This window comes from Pelophylax lessonae (genome assembly GCF_965119305.1).
Source record: "Pelophylax lessonae genome assembly, chromosome: 9".
Classification (NCBI taxonomy): Eukaryota; Metazoa; Chordata; class Amphibia; order Anura; family Ranidae; genus Pelophylax; species Pelophylax lessonae.
Genome location: NC_138776.1, coordinates 268,488,462 through 268,510,526, shown reverse-complemented (window position 1 = coordinate 268,510,526; position 22,065 = coordinate 268,488,462). Strand labels below are relative to the sequence as shown.

General features: G+C 45.2%; 2 protein-coding genes across 2 annotated transcripts in view; both read left to right on the top strand.

The window, feature by feature from the left end:
• LOC309564458 (uncharacterized protein) overlaps window positions 1-22,065 on the top strand; it is a 1,566,033-nt gene that overhangs the window by 1,015,482 nt on the left and 528,486 nt on the right. Inside the window, exon 5 of the mRNA XM_082269088.1 lies at window positions 12,949-13,327. Within this exon, the coding sequence (XP_082125214.1) occupies window positions 12,949-13,327 (379 nt within the window). The remainder of the gene's footprint in view (window positions 1-12,948; window positions 13,328-22,065) is intronic.
• LOC309564007 (uncharacterized protein) lies at window positions 9,892-11,913 on the top strand (the record flags this gene model as incomplete). Its single annotated transcript, XM_082268634.1, has 4 exons — window positions 9,892-9,987; window positions 10,115-10,249; window positions 10,754-10,960; window positions 11,728-11,913. 4 exons carry the CDS (start codon window positions 9,892-9,894, stop codon window positions 11,911-11,913), a joined length of 624 nt encoding a protein of 207 aa, XP_082124760.1.

The window sequence follows — 22,065 nt, the reverse complement described above, 5'->3', positions numbered from 1 at the left end:
TCTCTTCTTTTCCCTCTTATCCTTTCTCTCCTCCCTCCTTTTCTTTCCTTTTTTTCTAACACTACAAGTAAGGCCTATCCTGTAGGTTTTAGTCTTCATCTTGTAGTTTTATTTTACCAGCTTGTGCTTGTTGGAACATCTGACTCTCCCCCCTACTCATAAATCTTAGGACGTCTGTAGTATACTCCAATGATAAGTCCACCAGTTCACTGACCCATATGTAGCACCCTCCTAGGTAGGTGCTAGGATAGTTAGGTAAGTGTTCGTGAATGCCTTGTTCATTTCTCCTCTACAACTTGTGGAATACTTCACTCATTTTTTTGTAAAACGAAATTTAGGGGCCAGTGAGGACATGGCCATTTTTGGTGAGGGGGGATGTAGCGTCCTCCTAGGTGGTAGGTGCTAGGATAGTTAGGTAAGTTTTAGTGTTTGTTTTTGATAGGTAAATTTAGTTGCCACACTGTAGTCAGTGTGGCTGTAATGTTGGGTTAAAGTAAAAGCATAGTTGTCTCACAGCACTCAGTGAGCTGCAGTTGATTAGCCTAATCTGAGTGCTCTGCTGCTGCCTGATGGCTTCCTCTGTAGCCAGGCAAAATGAGAAGTTTCTGGCTGCAAGCTCAGATAAGGGTCTGGTATGGATTTTTGGGGGACCACGTGCCATTTTTTTGTTAGTTTTGGTATGGGGTTCTCCTAAAAATCCATGGCAGACCCAAAGGGCCTGATATGGTTTGGGGGGAGGGAACCTCCACTCTGTTTTTTTTTTTTTTAACCACTTTACCTCCGCTCACATGGAGGCTACTGCGGCACTTTGCCACGATCCCGTCCAGCGACGTAGACCTACGTCGCTGGACTCCTCCCCCTGTAGGCGGCACTCGCGTGCCGCCGAAGGAGCGCTCCCGCTGTTTTCATTCACAGCAGGAGTCGGGCCAGGGGAGGAGCAGCGGCGATCGCCGCTGCTCTTACCCGATCGTCGGGGATCGAGTCTGGAGATCCGCCCGCTGTGTGTAAACACAGCGGGCGGATCTCCATAGTGACAGGGAGTGACAGATCGGAGTGTTCAGCATAGCTGGACATCCGATCTGTCCCTGTCTCACAAAGTCACCTCCCCCCCCACACGTCAGTAAGCACCAGGCATACATTAACCCCTCCCTCTCCAATAAAATTAACCCCTTCACTGCCAGTGTCATTTTTACAGTAACAGTGCATATGTATAGCACTGATTACTGCAGTAATGTCACTGGTAACCCCAAAAGTGTCAAAAATGTCAGTCAGGGGTCCAATCTGTCCGCCGCAATGTCGCAGTCCCGCAAAAAAAAATCGCAGATCGCCGCCATTACGCGTTAAAAAAAAACCACCAAAAATGACAGAAATCTTTCCCGTAGTTAGTAAACGCAATAACTTTTGCGCAAACCAATCAAAATACGCTTATTGTGATTTTTTTTACTAAACATATGTAGCAGAAAACAAATTGGCCAAAAATTTAAAAAAAATTTGATTTTTACATCTTTTTTGGGGGAATTTCATATAAAAAAATGTGAAAAATATTGTTATTTTTTCAAAATAAACGCTCTTTTTTTGTTTATAGCGCAAAAAGTAAAAATTGCACAGGTGATCAAATACCACCAAAAGAAAGCTCTGTTTGTGGGAAAAAAAGGACGTAAATTTCATTTGGGTACGGCGTCGCACGACCGCGCAATTGTCAGTTAAAGTCGCACAGCGCCGAATCGCAAAAAGTGGCCTGGACGGAAGACAGCAAAATCCTCCGGTGGCAAAGTGGTTAATGTAATGCTTTTCTAAGCATACAAAACGAATCCCGAAATACAAAACAAATTTCAAAATGTGTTTTTTATATTGAGTATTATTTCGTATATTTGGAATAGCATTAAAAAAAATGAATGCTGAAGGTACAAAACAAATTCCGGAATTATTTTGTATCTTTGGCATTTGTTTTGTATATTCAGAACCAATGCCAGCATTAAAAAAAAAAAAAAAAAAAAAGAGTATGGGAGTTCCCCCAAATCCATACCATGCCCTTTGGTGGGGCCCGATCGCCTCAATGGTAATCTGGCGGAACCCCCAGCTTCAGTGGCTGAGCCTGGAGAGAGACTAATGGATGGCGGGAGGGGTCTGGTAAAGCAATCCAGTGGCTAATTAGCGAGTCAAATGGAATTGCCAGCCATAACAAATAATATTGGGATGATGGTTGTAGCTGTAGGCATCATCCTGGTATAACCACTGAAAGTCCAGGAAGCCAGATCACTATGGTGTGGGAAGTGGTTAAGGATGCGGTGGATGGTAGCCGCCAGGTCCCTAACAACCAGCTATTCTTCAGAATGAATTCGGATTGGTACTGGACTGATCAAAGTGAAGATTGTTTCTGATGGACACACAATGGGGTGCGTTATCCTTTGAGGGTGCAGAGTTGTAATGTAGTGCTGTCCCTGTAGGGTCTGCTGAATATCCACTCTGTGGGTCCCCCTGGTTACCAACCCATGGCTATAAGCAAATGCAATTCTTACATTCCTCTTGGCTCTTCACTTCAATAAACAGTCCAGGGGTGTTTGGTTGTTTTTGTTGTTTATTTTGTGATGGGGATAGGAGAAGGCAATGGTGGGATACTCCGATTTACTATTCACAATATCTGAGGACTTCTATCTTCTACTTCAGGACAGGTATGGAACAGCCAGGCTGTTAGTTCATCCTGACACTTTTGAGATTTAATTCTCTTGCTTTCTTTCAAGACGACTTGGTGGACAATATATTATTTTATCTTCAGGATACTCTCCCTAGCGTCCACTGACTATCCTATGAGCAGGAATGGCCCCTGTCAGGTCAGGCCCCTTGACATGAGTCCCTGTACTCGCTATACTGCAGCCAGAGGCTCCCCGGTGTCTCCCCTCTCAGTAAGCTTCCCTGGACCTCTGGGTTCAGCTCCTCTCAACCGCTCCTCCGGCCCTCAGGACGACCTCCTGACACCTCTACAGAGGAGGAGGCATTCGCCCCCTCCCTCTGGGACTCTGCTCTCCAATGAAAGACCCCAAGCACATGTGCTCCTGGCTTTTATACAGTATCCCAGCATGCAGCGAAGCGACCTGCCCTCTGCCAATCATCAGGACTGTATCAAAAGCCTATGCACCCATTTGTCAGGTTTCTTCCCACTGTCCAACATGCCTCCCTATTGGACCAGTGTGAAACACTCTCCAGATTGAATGAATCACATACTGAGCACAATGAGCAGACCCCACTTACAGATCCTGCTCTCTGGTAGGCAGAGAACAATATAGATTTACCTGCAGCCCTTCTGGTAAGCAGAAAGAGCTTAAACTATACTATACTTTCTCCTCCTACCTAGGAGGGTGCTACATCCACCCCCGTGCCAAACTGAGCCATGTCCTCAATAACAGATCCTGCTCTCTGGTAGGCAGAGAACAATATAGATTTACATGCAGCCCCTCTGGTAAGCAGACAGAGCTCAAACTATACTTTCTCACTAGCACCTACCTAGGAGGGTGCTACTGTAATAAAGGTGTACAGTATACATAGCTCCCAACTGTCCCTGTTTTAAGGGAAGGTCCCTCATTTGGAACAAAGACCCCCGGTCCCTCTTTCCTCCTCATTTGTACCTCATTTTGGTCTGATCTATAGTTGTATATATAATGCACATCTTATAGCTTGCTACATTTGTAAATTCCAAAAAACACTATAAATGAACAGTAATCATTAAAAAAAAAAAACACTTGTGGGTTTAACCCATCATGTTTTTTGTACAATTCTCCTTTAAGGGGGGGGGGGGGAGTGGCAGGGGTGTGTCCTATACCTACATACATTTGCCAATAGTGCCCCGTTTCTACTGAGCAGGACGGTACGGTTCGGTTCGGTATGGTACGCAATTTTTGCCGTTTCCATTGTCAAAAGTTGTAAATGGTACCCTAATTCGGAACCGTACCGTACCATTTTTTTGGTACCCTTTTGTTGGGGTACCAAGCACATTAGTACCGTACCCACAGGGTGGAGCAATACTGTTGAGGTACTTTTGAGGTTGGGTACTGTTGGCAATGGAAACGCAAGCCTGATCAAGGTTTACCGTACCGAACTGTACTTAACTGTAACGAACCGAACCATACTGCTCAGTGGAAACGAGGCATAGGTGTCCTTCATTTCCATCTCAGAAAGTTGGGAGGTTTGAGTATATTGGACCTTGTTGTGGTCCTAGGCTAACCTACGATCACAACAGAAGGATCGTTCAGGAGAAGCTAAACTCTTGAATGTGTATTGAGGAACATCTGATACATCATTAATATAGAAATGGTGATGCCCCAACTCTAATGATATATAGTAGACATTTTTTGGAAATTTTTTGGAGCTGCAGTTCCTCTGAGTTCCACAAGGTGGTGATCTCACTTTTACCCAGACAGGTAGTCTCTATGGAAGACAGGAAGTGATGTCAGGAATAAATAGGAAGTTCCGGGTGAAAGGTGAGTTTGTAGGAAGTAGAGAGAAGACGTTACTGGAAGTGGCAGCAGAGGAGGTAATAAGATATTATTTTATATTTACACCCAGTAACCCCCCCCGTCATGTCTGTCCTCTTCCTCTATAGTCACTGTGACGTCTTTTATCTCCAGCAGATGATGATATGTATGGAATTTTTTCCCCCACTTTTTCTTCCTAGTCAAAGCTCGCCTAATGAAAACATAGGTGGATAAATCCCCCCTAAATGAACCCCGGCCACTAATAAAAGTGGTATAATCCATTAGTATAGACTGTTGAGGTGAGAAGGTCACTGGCGGGAAATGTTCTGGCCCCCATAAATGACCCTGAAGGAGTTAACATACATCTCCAAAGATTATTCTCCCCATAATGAACCCAGTCTCAGATATTCATCCTAAAATGTGATCAGTAAAGTGTCCGGCGTACACGGAGATCACTTGCCGTAAAGTGACTTCCTCCACAGCCTCCCCCATCTCTTTCAATATTTCAGTCGTGCTCAGATTGACTCCCATTGCCCGAGCAACATTCTTATTTCTCTCTGAGCTCCCTCTCGCTGTTCCTCATCCTGACTTGTTCCTTTGGATTGATTTGCTACCAAACCCAGCTTCATCTCTTGGATGCACTCGCCTGTTGCCTGCCCTGACCTATAGCTTGTTTCCTGGATCTCCTCCTCATCTCTCCTCTATATCCTCTTCCTTGGCTTGTCTCCGCACCTACAGCAATCCTAGGGAGTCTAAACTAGACATGTGCAATCTGTTTCAGTCCAAATATAATTCAGACAAAATTTTGGTTGTACCCCATACTCATTTACATAGGGGAACCCAGGAACTCCAGATTCCGATAAGCCCCCCGCAGACCCAAAAAACCACCAGCCAGGGTTGTGGGGATGAGGCCCTTGTCCCTATCACCATGCACCATGTTGAAGGCATGTATCGTTCAGGAAGAGGGGGGGGGGGGGGGGGAGCACTGGGCTGCAAGCTCAGACAAGGTTTTAATATGGATTTTGTTTTGGTTCTTTTTATTTATTTTGGTGTGGGGTTCCCCTCAAAATCCATGGTAGACCTGAAGGGCCTAATATGACTTGTAGGGGGTGGGCAGAGCCTGGAACGGTTCAGGAGCAGGGGGGTGCTCAAATAAGGACCTGGTATGGATTTGGGGGGGGGGCTACATGCCCTTTTTTATTTTGGCATGGGGTTCCCCAAAAAATCCATACCAGACCTAAAGGGCCTGGTATGGATGTGGGGGGCATGCTGTTTTTTTTCTCTGAGTTTTCTATTACCGGTATTCTTTTGTTTAAGCTTCAGCTCTCAGCGGGGAAGCCCGCTGACAGATTATGAGTCGTCAGTTGTTAAGGGTGCAACGGCCGGCTTCCCGTCCCACTCCTTAACAACCAGCTATCAAATAGGTTTCAACCGATTCAAATCGTTCCAAATATTTGGAATTTGTTAAAAAATGTATAAATGAAACAAAATTTAATGAAACAAAACTAATTCCTTAATCAACGAAACTAAGTTAGTAACATAACAAATTTATCCGAAATGAAACAAATGTTTCTGTTCTGCACATGTCTAGTCTATGTCAAGTCGAAAATTGGCACCAGCAGGCAGAGAAATTCATCTCCACTGTCAGGAGCTCAGCCGGTACTTACACTACTCTTCTCCCGAAGTCACCATCTCACACAAGAGCTTCCTCTTACTGATTTGTGACACATTTTTATTTGGTAAACCTTAAAGTTCAATCTTCGGTTTAGGAAAAGGATGTGGCTTGCACAGGAGCTTTATACAGGGCCCCTCACAGCTCCTCCTCCCAATGTCCCTCCAAACAGAGTCAGAGAACCCTATGACATCACACTGACCTCACAGCTCAATTTCCTAATATCCCTCCACCCAGAGCCAGAAAATCCTATGACATAACACTGACCTCACAGCTCCTCTACCCAATGTTCCTCCATCCAGACTCAGAGAATCTTATGACCTCACAGCTCTCCCTACCAATGTCCCTCCAATCAGAGTCAGAGAATCCTATGACATCACACTGACCTCACAGTTCCTCCTCCTAATGTTCCTCCATCCAGAGTCAGAGAATCCTATAACGTCACACTGACCTCCATAGCTCCTCCTCCCAATGTCCCTCCATCCAGAGTCAGAGAATCCTATGACCTCACAGCTCCCCCTGCCAATGTCCCTCCAATCAGAGTCAGAGAATCCTATGACATCATTGTGCTGTCCTACTATCCCTTAGCTGACAGCCAATTAACCACTTAAAGAGGTTGTAAATTTTTTTTCTCATTTTGCAACCTGTAAGAGAAACACATAATGAGCTAGTATGCATTGCATACTAGCTTATTATGAAATACTTACCTTAGAACGAGCCCCCGCCGTGCCGTCCGCTTACCTCTATGACCAGTCGCCCGTCTTCCGGGATCGCGGCATCTGGCCATCTGTTTGGCCGGAGCCGCGGTGACGTCACTCCCGTGCACGCGTGCTGGAGCCAACGGTCACGGCACGGAGCTCTGAAGGAACGGCACGAGCGGCCGTTCCTTCAGAGCGCATGCGCCAGTGATGTCACTGGCTGCATGTAAGGTAAATATCTCCTAAACTGTACATGTTTAGGAGATATTTACAGTACCTATAGGTAAGCCTTATCATAGGCTTACCTATAGGTAAAAGTGTCAGAGGAGGGTTTACTTCCTCTTTAAGCCCCGGAAGATTTTACCCCCTTCCTGACCAGGGCCTATTTTGCGATTCGGCACTGCGTGACTTTAACGGAGAATTGCGCGGCCGTGTGCCGCTGTACCTGAGCTTTCTTTTGGTGGTATTTGATCACCTGTGCGATTTTTTTGATCATGCGCTATAAACAAAAAAAGAGCGTCAATTTTGCAAAAATAACACTATTTTTTCACATTTTTTTTATATGAAATTCCCCAAAAAAATGTAAATTTTTTTAACATTTTAGGCCAATTTGTTTTCTGCTACATATGTTTGGTAAAAAAAAATCGCAAAAAGTGTATTTTGATTGGTTTGCGCAAAAGTTATTGCGTTTACCAAATAAGGGAAAGATTTTTGTTGTTTTTTTTTTAACGAGTAATGGCGGCGATCTGCGAATTTTCTTTTTTTGCCGGAGTGCGACATTGCGGCGGACAGATTGGACCCTTGACTGACATTTTTGACACTTTTGGGGTTACCAGTGACATTTCTATAGTAATCAGTGCTATACATATGCACTGTTACTGTAAAAATTACACTGGCAGGGTAGGGGTTAACTTTAATTGAGAAGGAGGGGTTTAGTGTGTCCCTAGGGGCGTGCGTCTAACTGTGATTGGATGTGGCTTGTGGTGTAAGAACAGAGATATGCGATTCTGCATAGCAGAACCGTATGATCTCCATTCTTACACAGGGGAGAATGACAGGCGGCTGTGTTTACATTAGCCGCCTGCCTTTCTCCCGCTGTAACGGACAATCGCGAGTGCCCGGTGGACATCGGGTCTGCCGGGCACACGCGCGGGGGGTCCGTGAACGAGCGGGGGCGGGAGCGTGCCTCCAGCGGCGCGCGCTCGCCCCCTAGAGCCTCGCAGGCTAGCGACGTAGTACTACGTCGCTTTGCCTGTGAGGGGCTGATCGCCGCAGTAAATATACTGTGGGCGGTCGGCAAGTGGTTAACAAAACAGATAGAAATAGCGTTGTGTTTTATTCCAAAACGGAATTTACTTCTATCGATGGTTCTGTAAACTGCAATACAATCAGAGAGACTTAGAATTACAATTATGTATTACATGTGACGCTTTGCTAATAAGCACAACATTAAACATTACTATACAGAAAGCTTATATTAAAATGATATATCAAACACACAACAGTGCCGTCCAAGTGAAAAATGAACTTTGGGAAATAATAAATAGACTTACAGGCATTTGTGTATCTAGGGGCAAATCTGGAGATCTTCACTTGTCTGCATCAGAACTAAAATGGCTTCTGTGTCTGAGGTAAAATCTTTATGTGGTGAAAACTTTATGTTGTTCAAAAAGAAACTTTATTAACAAAAGGCAGGTCTTTCTGTTTCTTCCTATGAGTGACTGAACTGCAATTGCAACAGGCTACCACCAGGTGTCCTCAAAATGAAAATATTATAGACAATTCTATAATAGACAGCACAATCACACTGACCTCCTCCTAATGTTCCTCCATCCAGAGTCAGAGAATCCTATGACATCACACTGACCTCATAGCTCCTCCTAATGTCCCTCCAACCAGAGTCAGAGAATCCTATGACATCACACTGACCTCACAGCTCTTCCTAATGTCCCTCTATCTGGAGTCAGAGAATCCTATGACATCACACTGACCTCACAGCTCCTCCTCCCAATGTCCCTCCAACCAGAGTCAGAGAATCCTATGACATCACACTGACCTCACAGCTCCTCCTCCCAATGTCCCTCCAACCAGAGTCAGAGAAGTCTATGACATCACACTGACCTCGCAGCTCCTCCTCCCAATGTCCCTCCAACCAGAGTCAGAGAAGTCTATGACATCACACTGACCTCGCAGCTCCTCCTCCCAATGTCCCTCCAACCAGAGCCAGAGAAGTCTATGACATCACATTGACCTCACAGCTCCTCCTCCCAAGGTTCCTCTATCCAGAGTCAGAAGTCTATGACATCACACTGACCTCACAGCTCCGCCCTCCCAATGTCACTCCAACCAGAGTCAGAAAAATCGATGACATCACACTGACCTCACAGCTCCCCCCTCCCAATGTACCTCCAACCAGAGTCAGAGAAATCTATGACATCACACTGACCTCACAGCTCCGCCCTCCATATGTCCCTCCAACCAGAGTCAGAGAAATCTATGATATCACACTGACCTCACAGCTCCGCCCTCCCAATGTCCCTCCAACCAGAGTCAGAGAAATCTATGACATCACACTGACCTCACAGCTCCTCCTCCAAAGGTCCCTCTATCCAGAGTCAGTGCCTTTTATGATATCTCATTGACCCTCTCTGCCTGGAGTCAGCAAAACCTTTGACATCACGCTGATCTTTTACTGACCCCACAGCAGTATCCCAGAGCTAACCCAATAAAGAAGACAGAAGATCCTATTTATCATTCCTTGTCTGATGTTACAAAATTAAAATAAATGAGGCCAGAAACACAGCACACCCAACATAGAGAATGGAATTTGTGATCCAGGAGGCCTAAGGGTGAGAGGCTCCTGAACCCCAAGAATCATAGCAAAGACTAAACAGTCCAGATTAAATATGTTCTCTCTGGGGGCCATATATCTTTAATACTTACTGACCTTCATAATACCGCCTGATATCCTTATCCTATTATTGCACAACCAAAACCAATCCAGATAATTCTCTGTGTTCAATGTTATCTGTCTACAGGGAGACCTTCATAGATGACCGCACCAATGGGGATCGAGGAGGACCCGAGTCACATGACTGAGAGGATACTAAATCTCACCCTGGAGATCATCTACCTGCTGACCGGAGAGGTGAGGAGGATTCTGGGAGGTCACATGACATCACTCTTATCTATATTAATAAAACACAGACCTGACCGGAGAGGTGAGGAGGATTCTGGGATTCTAACATGATATTCCTATTGGTTCTCCAATACAGAGATTTCCTCTTCTGAAGTCAGGTGATCATATGACCATCACAGTGCCTCCATGTGACTTCCTAAAACCTGAGAGACACAACATGCAGAAGATTCTAGAAGTCACCAAGAAGATGATGGAGCTGCTGACAGGAGAGGTGAGCGGTGCTGGGAATTCGGGGACATTATCCAGTAACAGACAAGGGATGTGTCTGGATGGTGACTGTATCATTGTGTGTGTCAGGTTCCTATAAGGTGTCAGGATGTCACTGTCTATTTCTCCATGGAGGAGTGGGAGTATTTAGAAGGACACAAGGATCTCTACAAGGACGTCATGATGGAGAATCAGCCGCCCCTCACATCACCGGGTAAGAGGAGACTTTATTGTAAAGGAGAGAGCAGTACGGAGGGTCCACCTAGATCCCCCATCATCTGATAAACACATAGAAACAATGTATTCAGTCAGTGTGTGTGTTTCCTACAGATGGATCCAGTAATGGGAACCCACCAGAGAGATGTCCCCGTCCTCTGTATTCCCGGGATTCCACACAGGAAGGTCATCCCATCCCCCACCATCATCAGGTAGATGAGGAACAATTATTGGTAGTTATGATTTATACACAAGCATGTTTGTTACAATGAATGTTTTATTATATATTCAGAGTGTAAACCTCGGGGATGATAATATTATTGTTAAAGAAGAGTATAAAGAGGAGGATGAGGAGTATGGAGTGATGGAGGAGTTTTCAGAAGGACACAAGGATATGATGGAGCCACCTAATAACAGAAAGCCACCAGAGAGATGTCCCCATCCTCTGTATTCCCAGGATTCCACACAGGAAGGTCACACCATCCCTCACCATCATCAGGTAGATGAGGAACAATCACTGATAGTATCATTAGGATCTGTACATTATCTGCATTGTTACCATTGATGTCATTTTTATTATATATTCAGAGTGGAAACCTGAGAGATTCTAAAGTTGAGGTTAAAAAAGAGATAAAAGAGGAGGATGATGAGGATGCGGTGATGGAGGAGTCAGAGTTTCAGAAAGTACACAAAAATTTGTATCATGACAACATGGTGGAGTCATCCAGCTACAGAAACCCACCAGAGAGATGTCCCCGTCCTCTGTATTCCCGGGATTCCACACAGGAAGGTCACACCATCCCTCCCCAGCATCAGGTAGATGAGGAACAATCACTGATAGTATCATTAGGATCTGTACATTATCTGCATTGTTACCATTGATGTCATTTTTATTATATATTCAGAGTGGAACCCTCAGAGATTATAATATTGTTGTTAAAGAAGAATATAAAGAGGAGGATGAGGAGTATGGAGTAATGAAGGAGCTTTCAGAAGGACACACGGATATGATGGAGCCACCTAATACCAGGAACCCACCAGAGAGATGTCCCCGTCCTCTGTATTCCTGGGATTCCACACAGGAAGGTCACACCATCCCTCACCATCATCAGGTAGGTGGAGTTGAGGGTCGGGAACATAAAGTGATTGAACACTCTGACATGTGGGACGATGTGTGGACTCTACAAGATGATATTTTCTATGTGATCTCACATCATAAATACTTCTATGTTACAGATGTTATTTTCTGCCATTCTGTTGGTTTAGGGTGAAGATCTGATGAACATGAAAGTTGAGGGTGAAGAAGAGATGTATTTGAGGGATGATCAGCAATATATGGGGGAGGTTGGAATGATGACTATCAAAGAGGAGGACACTCCTACAGAGATCAGCACAGGTGACCAATTATATATTCTTGTCTTATCTCTACTCTGTTATGTTGTGGTTGTGTAAAGAGCATGGTCTTCCCAACCCCCATTGGTTCCTGCTCTTCTGACAAGACTGTGTAAAGGCCCATACACACAATAAGAAAATCTGAAGGGAAATGCGTCCGACGACCGATCTGTCGATTTTCGGATTGTTAGTATGGTGCTTTCGACAGCCGACTCCGACTTTTCGGCTGACAAAATCCTGATGTGCAGGCTATATAATTTTTGTCGTCCGTCAAAACAACGTCCGATTTTCATCTCATTAGTACAGATTTAGACGGAAAAAAATCTTATGAGCAAGACTAGGCATGCTCAGAGACGAAAGAACACATACAAAACACTCCAACACATGACATCACTTCTGAAGTAGAATTCTGTGGTACGGGAAAATTCGTATGGAAATAACCTCTTCACTTTCCACATCAGACTAGCATGCCACAAAAAAACAGACGACAGATCGTTCCATAATCTGATCGTGTATACGGGGCTTTAATGTAGAATTGATCTGGGAGGAGGACCAAAGGCCCTTTGACTGAAGAGGGGAAGATTCCCAGCTGGTTGGGACATCCACAGAGAACATCTGCTCACTCGTATCTACCTGATCCAGACGGAATCTTGATGTAAGTGAACTAACCCTCTCAGATCTATTGATGATGTTTTTATATTTTTCCAGGACACGCCATGGAGAAACCCTCAAAGGATCGTCTCCCTTTATCTCCAGGTTGTACAATGGAAAATGAGGACATCACAGGAGATTGTGGAGGAGAAAAGACAATGAGCTCCACTATGGATGGTGGACTTCTCAGTCTGGATAGACCATCTATGAGGGATAGTGCCGGAATTCAGGGGCAGCAGACACTCTCCCATCCTGAAAGTGGGAAAAATGTTAGCTCGGACTTAAATGTTACTGTACATCAGAGATCTTACACGGGGGAGAAGCTATATGCCTGTTCTGAGTGTGAGAATTGTTTTCTTCCTGTATCAGAACTCATCATACATTACAGATCTCACGCGAGAAAGAAGCCGTATTCCTGCCCTGAGTGTGGGAAAAGCTTTTCAGATAAGGCCTATCTTTCCATACATCAGAGATTGCACACGGGCGAGAAGCCATATTGCTGCCCCGAGTGTGGAAAATGCTTTTCCCGGAAATCATACCTTTCTAGACATCAAAGATCTCATACCGGGGAAAAGCCGTATCCCTGTCCTGAGTGCGGGAAATGTTTTTCACAGAGATATGACCTCTTTAGACATGAAAGGTCTCACACGGGGGAGAAGCCGTATTCCTGCTCTGAGTGCGGAAAAAGTTATACACGAAATTATGACCTTGTTATACATCAAAGAACCACCCATACGGGGGAGAAGCCTTTTTCCTGCGCTGAGTGTGGGAAAGGATTTTCGCAGAAATCCGATCTTGTTTTACATCAAAGATCTCATGCACAGTAAAGTCCATATTCTTGTTGTGAGTTTTACAGAAGCCATTATTTCCAGACGTTAAAGATCTCACACAAGGGAGAAGTTTTATTCCTTTCCTGAGTGCGAGAAATGCTTTCCATGGAAATTGATAAATATTAAAGATCTAACACTGGTGAGAAGCCGTATTCTTGCCCTGAATGTTGAAAATCCTTATTCATGTCCAATCTTACTGTATATTAGATATGCCGAACATGGGTAAAGCTGCTTTCCTGTCCCAAGTGCAGAAAATGTTGTGCATGTAAATCAGACCTTGTTATACATCAAAGACCCCCCCCCCCCCCCACAGGGGAGAAGCCGTATTCCTGCCCTGATTGCGTGAAATGTTTATCTTACTGAACATCAGAGAACCCACACAACCCTTGAGGTGTATTAGTGTCCCAAGTACGGAAAATGTCTTCTATTTGAGTCATACTTTGCCATACATCAGAGATTTCACACTTGGAAGAAGCACACCTTGATATACACCTCAGAAAACACGTGGCTCTGATCTTTATAATGTAATAAACACTTTATAAGGGAATCGGAGATCACTAAAAACTTCAAAGTTCTGTTTGACTTACTCCGCTAGGAGAGAGAAGGAGGGGTGTCACTGCTGGTTGAGTCCCTCTAGGAGAGAGAAGGGGTTGTCACTGCTGGTTGAGTCCCTCTAGGAGAGTGAAGAAGGGGTTGTCACTGCTGGTTGAGTCCCTCTAGAAGAGAGAAGGATGGGGTGTCACTGTTGGTTGAGTTCCTCTAGGATAGAGGACGGGGTGTCACTGTTGGTTGAGTTCCTCTAGGAGAGATTAGGAGGGGATGTCACTGCTGGTTGTGTCCCTCTAGGAGAGAGGAGGAGAGGGTGTCACTGCTGGTTGGGTCCCTCTAGGAGAGAGAAGGAGGGGGTGTCACTGCTGGTTGGGTCCCTCTAGGAGAGAGAAGGAGGGGGTGTCACTGCTGGTTGGGTCCCTCTAGGAGAGAGAAGGAGGGAATGTCACTGCTGGTTGGGTCCCTCTAGGAGAGAGAAGGAGGGGGTGTCACTGCTGGTTGGGTCCCTCTAGGAGAGAGAAGGAGAGGTGTCACTGCTGGTTGAGTCCCTCTAGGAGAGAGAAGGAGGAGGTGTCAATACTGGTTGGGTCCCTCTAGAAGTGTAGTCTGATCTTCAGCAGAAGCTTCAAAGGAATTCATCCTGGTAAAAGAGGAACTAGATATTGCTTGTGGATGAAGAGAAAGGGAGATCAGACTACATGACAGAACCAACAATTTCAATGCAGCAATTATCAGCCTTCACAAACCGCTTCATTTACTTGAAATATGCCATTTTCATATGTAACATTTTATACGTACCTGAAAAAAAAAAAAAAAAGTGAACTCGTACTTTTTTAAATATGGACAAAGGATGAATAAATGTTTACATTCTTCAAATTATGATATTCTGTGCAACGTGATTGATAAAAGTCTTCCTTCAGATTTGTATGATGAAATGTTATTTTCTTTTCCTTTAGTTCTTTTTCTAACACCACTTCTTCTCCTCTTCTTCTTCTCCTCTTCTTCCTCCCTTCTCCTTCTTCTTCTCCTCTTCTTCCTCCCTTCTCCTTCTCCTCTTCTTTTCCTCTCCTTCTTCTTCTCCTCTTCTTTTCTTCTCCTCCTTCTTCTTACTCTCCTCCTTCTTCTTCTCCTGCTTCTTCTTCTCCTTCTTCCCCTCCTTCTTCTCATCCTTCTCTTCTCCTCCTTTTTCTCATTCTCCTTCTCCTCTTGCTTCTCCTCCTCCTTCCCCTCCCTCCTCCCCCTCCCTCCTTTTCTGTCCTATTTTTTTTTTTTCTAACACTACAAGTAAGGCCTAGCCTGTAGGTTTTAGTCTTCATCTTGTAGTTTTGTTTTACCAGCTTGTACTTGTTGGAACATCTGACTCTCCCCCCTACTCCCCCCTACTCATAAATCTCAGGACGTCTGTAGTATACTCCAATGATAAGTCCATCAGTTCACTGACCCATATGTAGCACCCTCCTAGGTAGGTGCTAGGATAGTTAGGTAAGTGTTCGTGAATGCCTTGTTCATTTCTCCTCTACAACTTGTGGAATACTCCACTCATTTTTTGGTAAAAAAAAATTTAGGGGCCAGTGAGGACATGGCCATATTTGGTGAGGGGGGATGTAGCACCCTCCTAGGTGGTAGGTGCTAATATAGTTAGGTAAGTTTTAGTGTTTGTTTTTGATAGGCAAATTTAGTTGCCACACTGTAGTCAGTGTGGCTGTAATGTTGGTTAAAGTAAAAGCATAGTTGTCTCACAGCACTCAGTGAGCTGCAATTGATTAGTCAGGCCTAATCTGAGTGCTCTGCTGCTGCCTGATGGCTTCCTCTGTAACCAGGCAACCTGAGACGTTTCTGGCTGCAAGCTCAGATAAGGGGCTGGTATGGATTGGGAGGAACCCCCATGCCGTGTTGTTTTTGTTTTTTTTTTTTGTTTTTGTTTTTTATAATGTAATGCTTTTCCAAGCATACCAAATGAATCCCAAAATACAAGACACATTTCGAAATTTGTTTCGTTGAGTATTCGTTTTTCGTTGAGTAAAATTGAGTATTAATTTTTGTATATTTGGAATAGCATTAAAAAATTGAATGCTGAAAATACAAAACAAATTTCGGAATTATTTTGTATCTTTGGCGTTTGTTTTGTATATTCAGAACCAATGCTAGCATTAAAAAAAAAAACAAAGAAAAACAGTATGGGGGTTCCCCCAAATCCATACCAGGCCCTTTGGGGCCCGATCACCTCTATGGTAAGCTAGCGGAACCCCCGGCTTCAGTGGTTGGCTAGCCCTGGGATGGGAGAGACTGGAGAGACACTAATGGGTGGCGGGAGGGGTCTGTAAAAGCAATCCAGTGGCTAATTAGCGAGTCAAATGGAATTGCCAGACATAACAAATAATATTGGGATGATGGTTGTAGCTGTAGGCATCATCCTGGTATAACCACTGAAAGTCCAGGAAGCCAGATCACTATGGTGTGGGAAGTGGTTAAGGATGCGGTGGATGGTAGCCACCAGGTCCCTAACAACCAGCTATTCTTCAGAATGAATTTGGATTGGTACTGGAATGATCAAAGTGAATGGCTCAGTTTGGTGGGGGGTAGATGTAGCACCCTCCTAGGTAGGTGCTAGTGAGAAAGTATAGTTTGAGCTCTGTCTGCTTACCAGAAGGGCTGCAGGTAAATCTATATTGTTCTCTGCCTATCAGAGAGAAGGATCTGTTAGTGAGTTCTGCTCATTGTGCTCAGCATGCGATTCATTCAATCTGAAGAGTGTTTCACGCTGGTCCAATAGGGAGGCATGTTGGACAGTGGGAAGAAACCTGACATATGGGTGCATAGACTTTTGATACAGTCCTGATGATTGGCAGAGGGCAGGTCGCTTCGCTGCATGCTGGGATACTGTATAAAAGCCAGGAGCACATGTGCTTGGGGTCTTTCATTGGAGAGCAGAGTTCCAGAGGGAGGGGGCGGAAGCCTCCTCCTCTGTAGAGGTGTCAGGAGGTTGTCCTGAGGGCCGGAGGAGCGGTTGAGAGGAGCTGAACCCAGAGGTCCAGGGAAGCTTCCTGAGAGGGGAGACACTGGAGAGCCTGTGGCTGCAGTATCAGGAGTACAGGGACTCGTGTCAAGGGGTCTGACCTGAGAGGGGCCACTCCTGCTCATAGGATAGTCAGTGGACGCTAGGGAGAGTATCCTGAAGATAAAATAATATATTGTCCACCAAGTCGTCTTGAAAGAAAGCAAGAGACTTAAATCTCAAAAGTGTCAGGATGAATTAACAGCCTGGCTGTTCCATACCTGTCCTGAAGTAGAAGATAAAAGTCCTCAGATATTGTGAGTAGTTAAATCTGAGTATCCCACCATTCCCTTCTCCTATCCCCATCACAAAATAAACAACAAAAACAACCAAACACCCCTGGACTGTTTACTGAAGTGAAGAGCCAAGAGGAATGTAAGAATTGCATTTGCTTATAGCCATGGGTTGGTAACCAGGGGGACCCGCAGAGTGGATATTCAGTAGACCCTACGGGGACAGCACTACATTACAACTCTGCACCCTCAAAGGATAACGCACCCTATTGTGTGTCCATCAGAACCAATCTTCACTTTGATCAGTCCAGTACCAATCCGAATTCATTCTGAAGAATAGCTGGTTGTTAGGGACCTGGCGGCCACCATCCACAGCATCCTTAACCACTTCCCACCCCATATTCATCTGGCTTCCTGGACTTTCAGTGGTTATACCAGGATGATGCCTACAGCTACAACCATCATCCCAATATTATTTGTTATGTCTGGCAATTCCATTTGACTCGCTAATTAGCCACTGGACTGGTTTTACAGACCCCTCCCGCCACCCATTAGTGTCTCTCCAGGCTCTCCCTTCCCAGGGTATCACGTACCTGGAGATGAGCCTGACACTGTGAGGAAGGCCTCCTTTGCGCCTCCGACTCAGGACCCCTGATAGTGCAAACAGGGGACACCGGAGTGTAGAGTAGCACGAGCGCCTGGAGTTTTGCTTGAAGCGGACGATGGCTACTGGTGAAGGTTGCCAGAGAAGTCCGATGAGCAGGGTGTTGAGCAGGCAGCAGGTGCTGGAAGCAGGGGTTCCTGGGTAACAGGAGGAGCTTCCCAGGCAGGATGGACGGATCTGGGAATGACAGAAGCGTAGTAAGACAAGCCGGGTCAGGAGCCAATCGGTAACGTATAAGCCAGTAGGAGCAGACAGGAAGAGTGGTCACGGGACAAGCCAAGGTCGGTGCAGGTGGAGATCAGAGAATCGTCAGGACAAGCCGGGTCTGGAACCAGGAACAAAGTGCAGGTAACAGGTATCCAAGGCTGAAGACAAAGCAGCACTGAACCTGTGTGCTGATCCAGCTTAAATAGTGCTCTTCCTTGATGAGAAGGGTGGAGCCAGGATTAGCCTGTGAGTTTAACTCATCTTCTGCCAGAGCCTTCCTGACACAGGGCTAGCCAGCCACTGAAGCTGGGGGTTCCGCCAGCTTACCATAGAAGCGATCGGGCCCCAAAGGGCCTGGTATGGATTTTTTTTATTTTTAATGCTGGCATTGGTTCTGAATATACATAACAAATGCCAAAGATACAAAATAATTCCAAAATTTGTTTTGTATCTTCAGCATTAAGTTTTTTAATGCTATCCCAAATATACAAAAATTAATACTCAATATAAGAAACAAATTTCAAAATTTGTCTTGTATTTCGGGATTCATTTGGTATGCTTGGAAAAGCATACCAAATCCCCCCAATTTATACGAGACCCTTATCTGAGCTTGCAGCCAGAAACTTCTCAGGTTGCCTGGCTACAGAGGAAGCTATCTGGCAGCAGCAGATCACTCAGATTGGGCCTGACCAGGGGTGTCACAAGGGGGGTGCGGGGGGGGGTGGACTGCACCAGGGTGTCCATCGGGGGAGGGTGACACCAGTGGTGTAGCGTGAGGGGTGCGCGCCCGTGTGTCACTCCTGCCCATTCTCCTAATTTTTATTTACAGTGTCCCAGGCCGCCATGTTCCGTTCCGCTGTGCCCTGCCCTGTTATTGGGCAAATAGGGTCATGGGGGGCAGGGCTGTCCGTAATCGCAGGTGGCACATGGTCACGGGAGTCCCACCTCGGCACCTCCAGCATCTTCTTTTCCTCCTCTCCTCCAGGTGGCACATGCAGTGCACACGGGAGTCCTGCCTCCAGCTTGCTGTGAACCTCCTCCACCATCTTCTTCTCCTCCTCTCCTGGATCTCAGGTATGTCCCATTCCCAATCTAGCAGTGTGTCAGAAGCAGCAGTCAGAGAGATAGACAGACAGGCTGAGTTAGGGTCAGAGTTAAGGTGAGTTAGGACAGAGCAGTTAGGGTGACGCTGTGTGGTGATCAGTATAGGAATACTGTAAGTAGCACAGTGTAGTGTAGTGGGTAGTATAGCGGACAGTGTAGTGGGTAGTGTAATGTAGTGGGTAGTGTAGTGGTCAGTGTAGTGTAGTGTAGTATAGTGTTTAGTGTAGTGGACAGTGTAGTGTAGTCTAGTGGCCAGTGTTAGTGTAGTGGACAGTGTAGTGGAGTATAGTGGACAGTGTAGTGTAGTGGGTAGTATAGCGGACAGTGTAGTGGGTAGTGTAGAGTTCAGTGTAGTGTAGTGGACAGTGTAGTGTAGTATAGTGGTTAGTGTAGTGGCCAGTTTAGTGTAGTGGACAGTGTAGTGTAGTCTAGTGGCCAGTGTTAGTTTAGTGGAGTATAGTGGACAGTGTAGTGGTCAGTTTAGTGTAGTGGTCATTTAGTGGTCAGTGTAGTTTAGTGGACAGTGTAGTGTAGTGTAGTGGATAGGGTAGTGTAGTGTAATGATCAGTGTAGTGTAATGGTCAGTGTAGTGTAGTGGACAATGTAGTACAGTCTAGTGGACAGTGTAGTATAGTGGTCAGTGTAGTGTAGTGGTCAGTTTAGTGTAGTGGTCAGTTTAGTGGACTGGACAATGTAGTGTAGTGGTCAGTGTAGTATAATGATCAGTGTAGTGTAGTGGTCAGTGTAGTGTAATGATCAGTGTAGTGTAATGGTCAGTGTAGTGTAATGGTCAGTGTAGTGTAATGATCAGTGTAGTGTAGTGTAGTGGTCAGTGTAGTGTAATGATCAGTGTAGTGTAATGGTCAGTGTAGTGTAGTGTAATGGTCAGTGTAGTGTAGTGTAGTGTAATGATCAGTGTAGTGTAATGGTCAGTGTAGTGTAGTGTAATGGTCAGTGTAGTGTAATGGTCAGTGTATTGTAGTGTAATGGTCAGTGTAGTGTAGTGGTCAGTGCAGTGTAATGGTCAGTGTAGTGTAGTGGTCAGTGTAGTGTAGTCTAGTGGGCAGTGTAGTGCACTACTACACTGACCACTACACTACACTGACCAGCCTGAACAGTTCAGTGTAGTGTAGTGGTCAGTGTAGTGTAGTGGACAGTATAGTGTAGTGTAGTGGACAGTATAGTGGTCAGTGTAGTGTAGTGGACAGTATAGTGTAGTGTAGTGTAGTGGACAGTATAGTGGTCAGTGTAGTGTAGTGGACAGTGTAGTGGACAGTATAGTGTAGTGTAGTGTAGTGGTCAGTGTAGTGTAGTGGACAGTATAGTGGTCAGTGTAGTGTAGTGGACAGTGTAGTGGGCAGCGTAGTGTAGTGGGTAGTGTAGTGGAGAGTGTAGTGTACTACTACAGTGACTACTACACTGACCACTACACTACACTGACCAGCCTGAACAGGTCATTGTAGTGTAGTGGTCAGTGTAGTGTAGTGGTCAGTGTAGTGTAGTGGACAGTGTCATGGTCAGTGTAGTGTAGTGGTCAGTGTAGTGTATATGGGAGCTATGATTTACGAGTTACATTAGTAAAAAAAAAAAAAAAACATTATAAAAAGGGGTTGGGGTGACAACAACCCTAGTGACGCCACTGGGCCTGACTAATAAACTGCAGCTCACTGAGTGCTGTGAGACAACTATGCTTTTACTTTAACCAACATTACAGCCACACTGACTACAGTGTGGCAACTAAATTTACCTATCAAAAACAAACACTAAAACTTACCTAACTATCCTAGCACCTACCACCTAGGAGGATGCTACATCCCCCCTCACCAAGAATGGCCGTGTCCTCACTGGCCCCTACAAAAAAATGAGTGGAGTATTCCACAAGTTGTAGAGGAGAAATGAACAAGGCATTCACAAACACTTACCTAACTATCCTAGCACCTACCTAGGGGGGTGCTACATATGGGTCAGTGAACTGATGGACTTATCATTGGAGTATACTACAGACGTCCTGAGATTTATGAGTAGGGGGGAGGGTCAGATGTTCCAACAAGCACAAGCTGGTAAAACAAAACTACAAGATGAAGACTAAAACCTACAGGCTAGGCCTTACTTGTAGTGTTAGAAAAAAAAAAAAAGAAGAAAAGGAGGGAGGGGAAGGAGAGAAAGGAGAAGAAGGAAGAGAAGGAGAAGCATGAGAAGGAGAGTAAGAAGGAGGAGGAGAAGGAGGAGGAGAAGAAGGAGAAGAATGAGAAGAGTAAGAAGAAGGAGGAGAAGAAAGAGGAGGAGAAGAGAAGAAGAAGAAGCAGGAGGAGAAGAAGGATGAGAGTAAGAAGGAGGAGGAGGAGAGGAAAAGAAGGGATGAAGAAGAGGAGGAGAAGAAGTGGTGTTAGAAAAAGGACTAAAGGAAAAGAAAAGAACATTTCATCATACAAATCTGAAGGAAGACTTTTATCAATCACGTTGCACAGAATATCATCATTTTAAGAATGTAAACATTTATTCATCCTTTGTCCACTTTTTTTTTTTTCATTCAGGTACGTATGAAATGTTACATACGAAAATGGCATATTTCAAGTAAATGAAGCGGTTTGTGAAGGCTGATAATTACTGCATTGAAATTGTTGGTTCTGTCATGTAGTCTGATCTCCCTTTCTCTTCATCCACAAGCAATATCTAGTTCCTCTTTTACCAGGATGAATTCCTTTGAAGCTTCTGCTGAAGATCAGACTACACTTCTAGAGGGACCCAACCAGCAGTGACACCTCCTCCTTCTCTCTCCTAGAGGGACCCAACCAGCAGTGACACCCCCTCCTTCTCTCTCCTAGAGGGACCCAACCAGCAGTGACACCCCCTCCTTCTCTCTCCTAGAGGGACCCAACCAGCAGTGACACCCCCTCCTTCTCTCTCCTAGAGGGACCC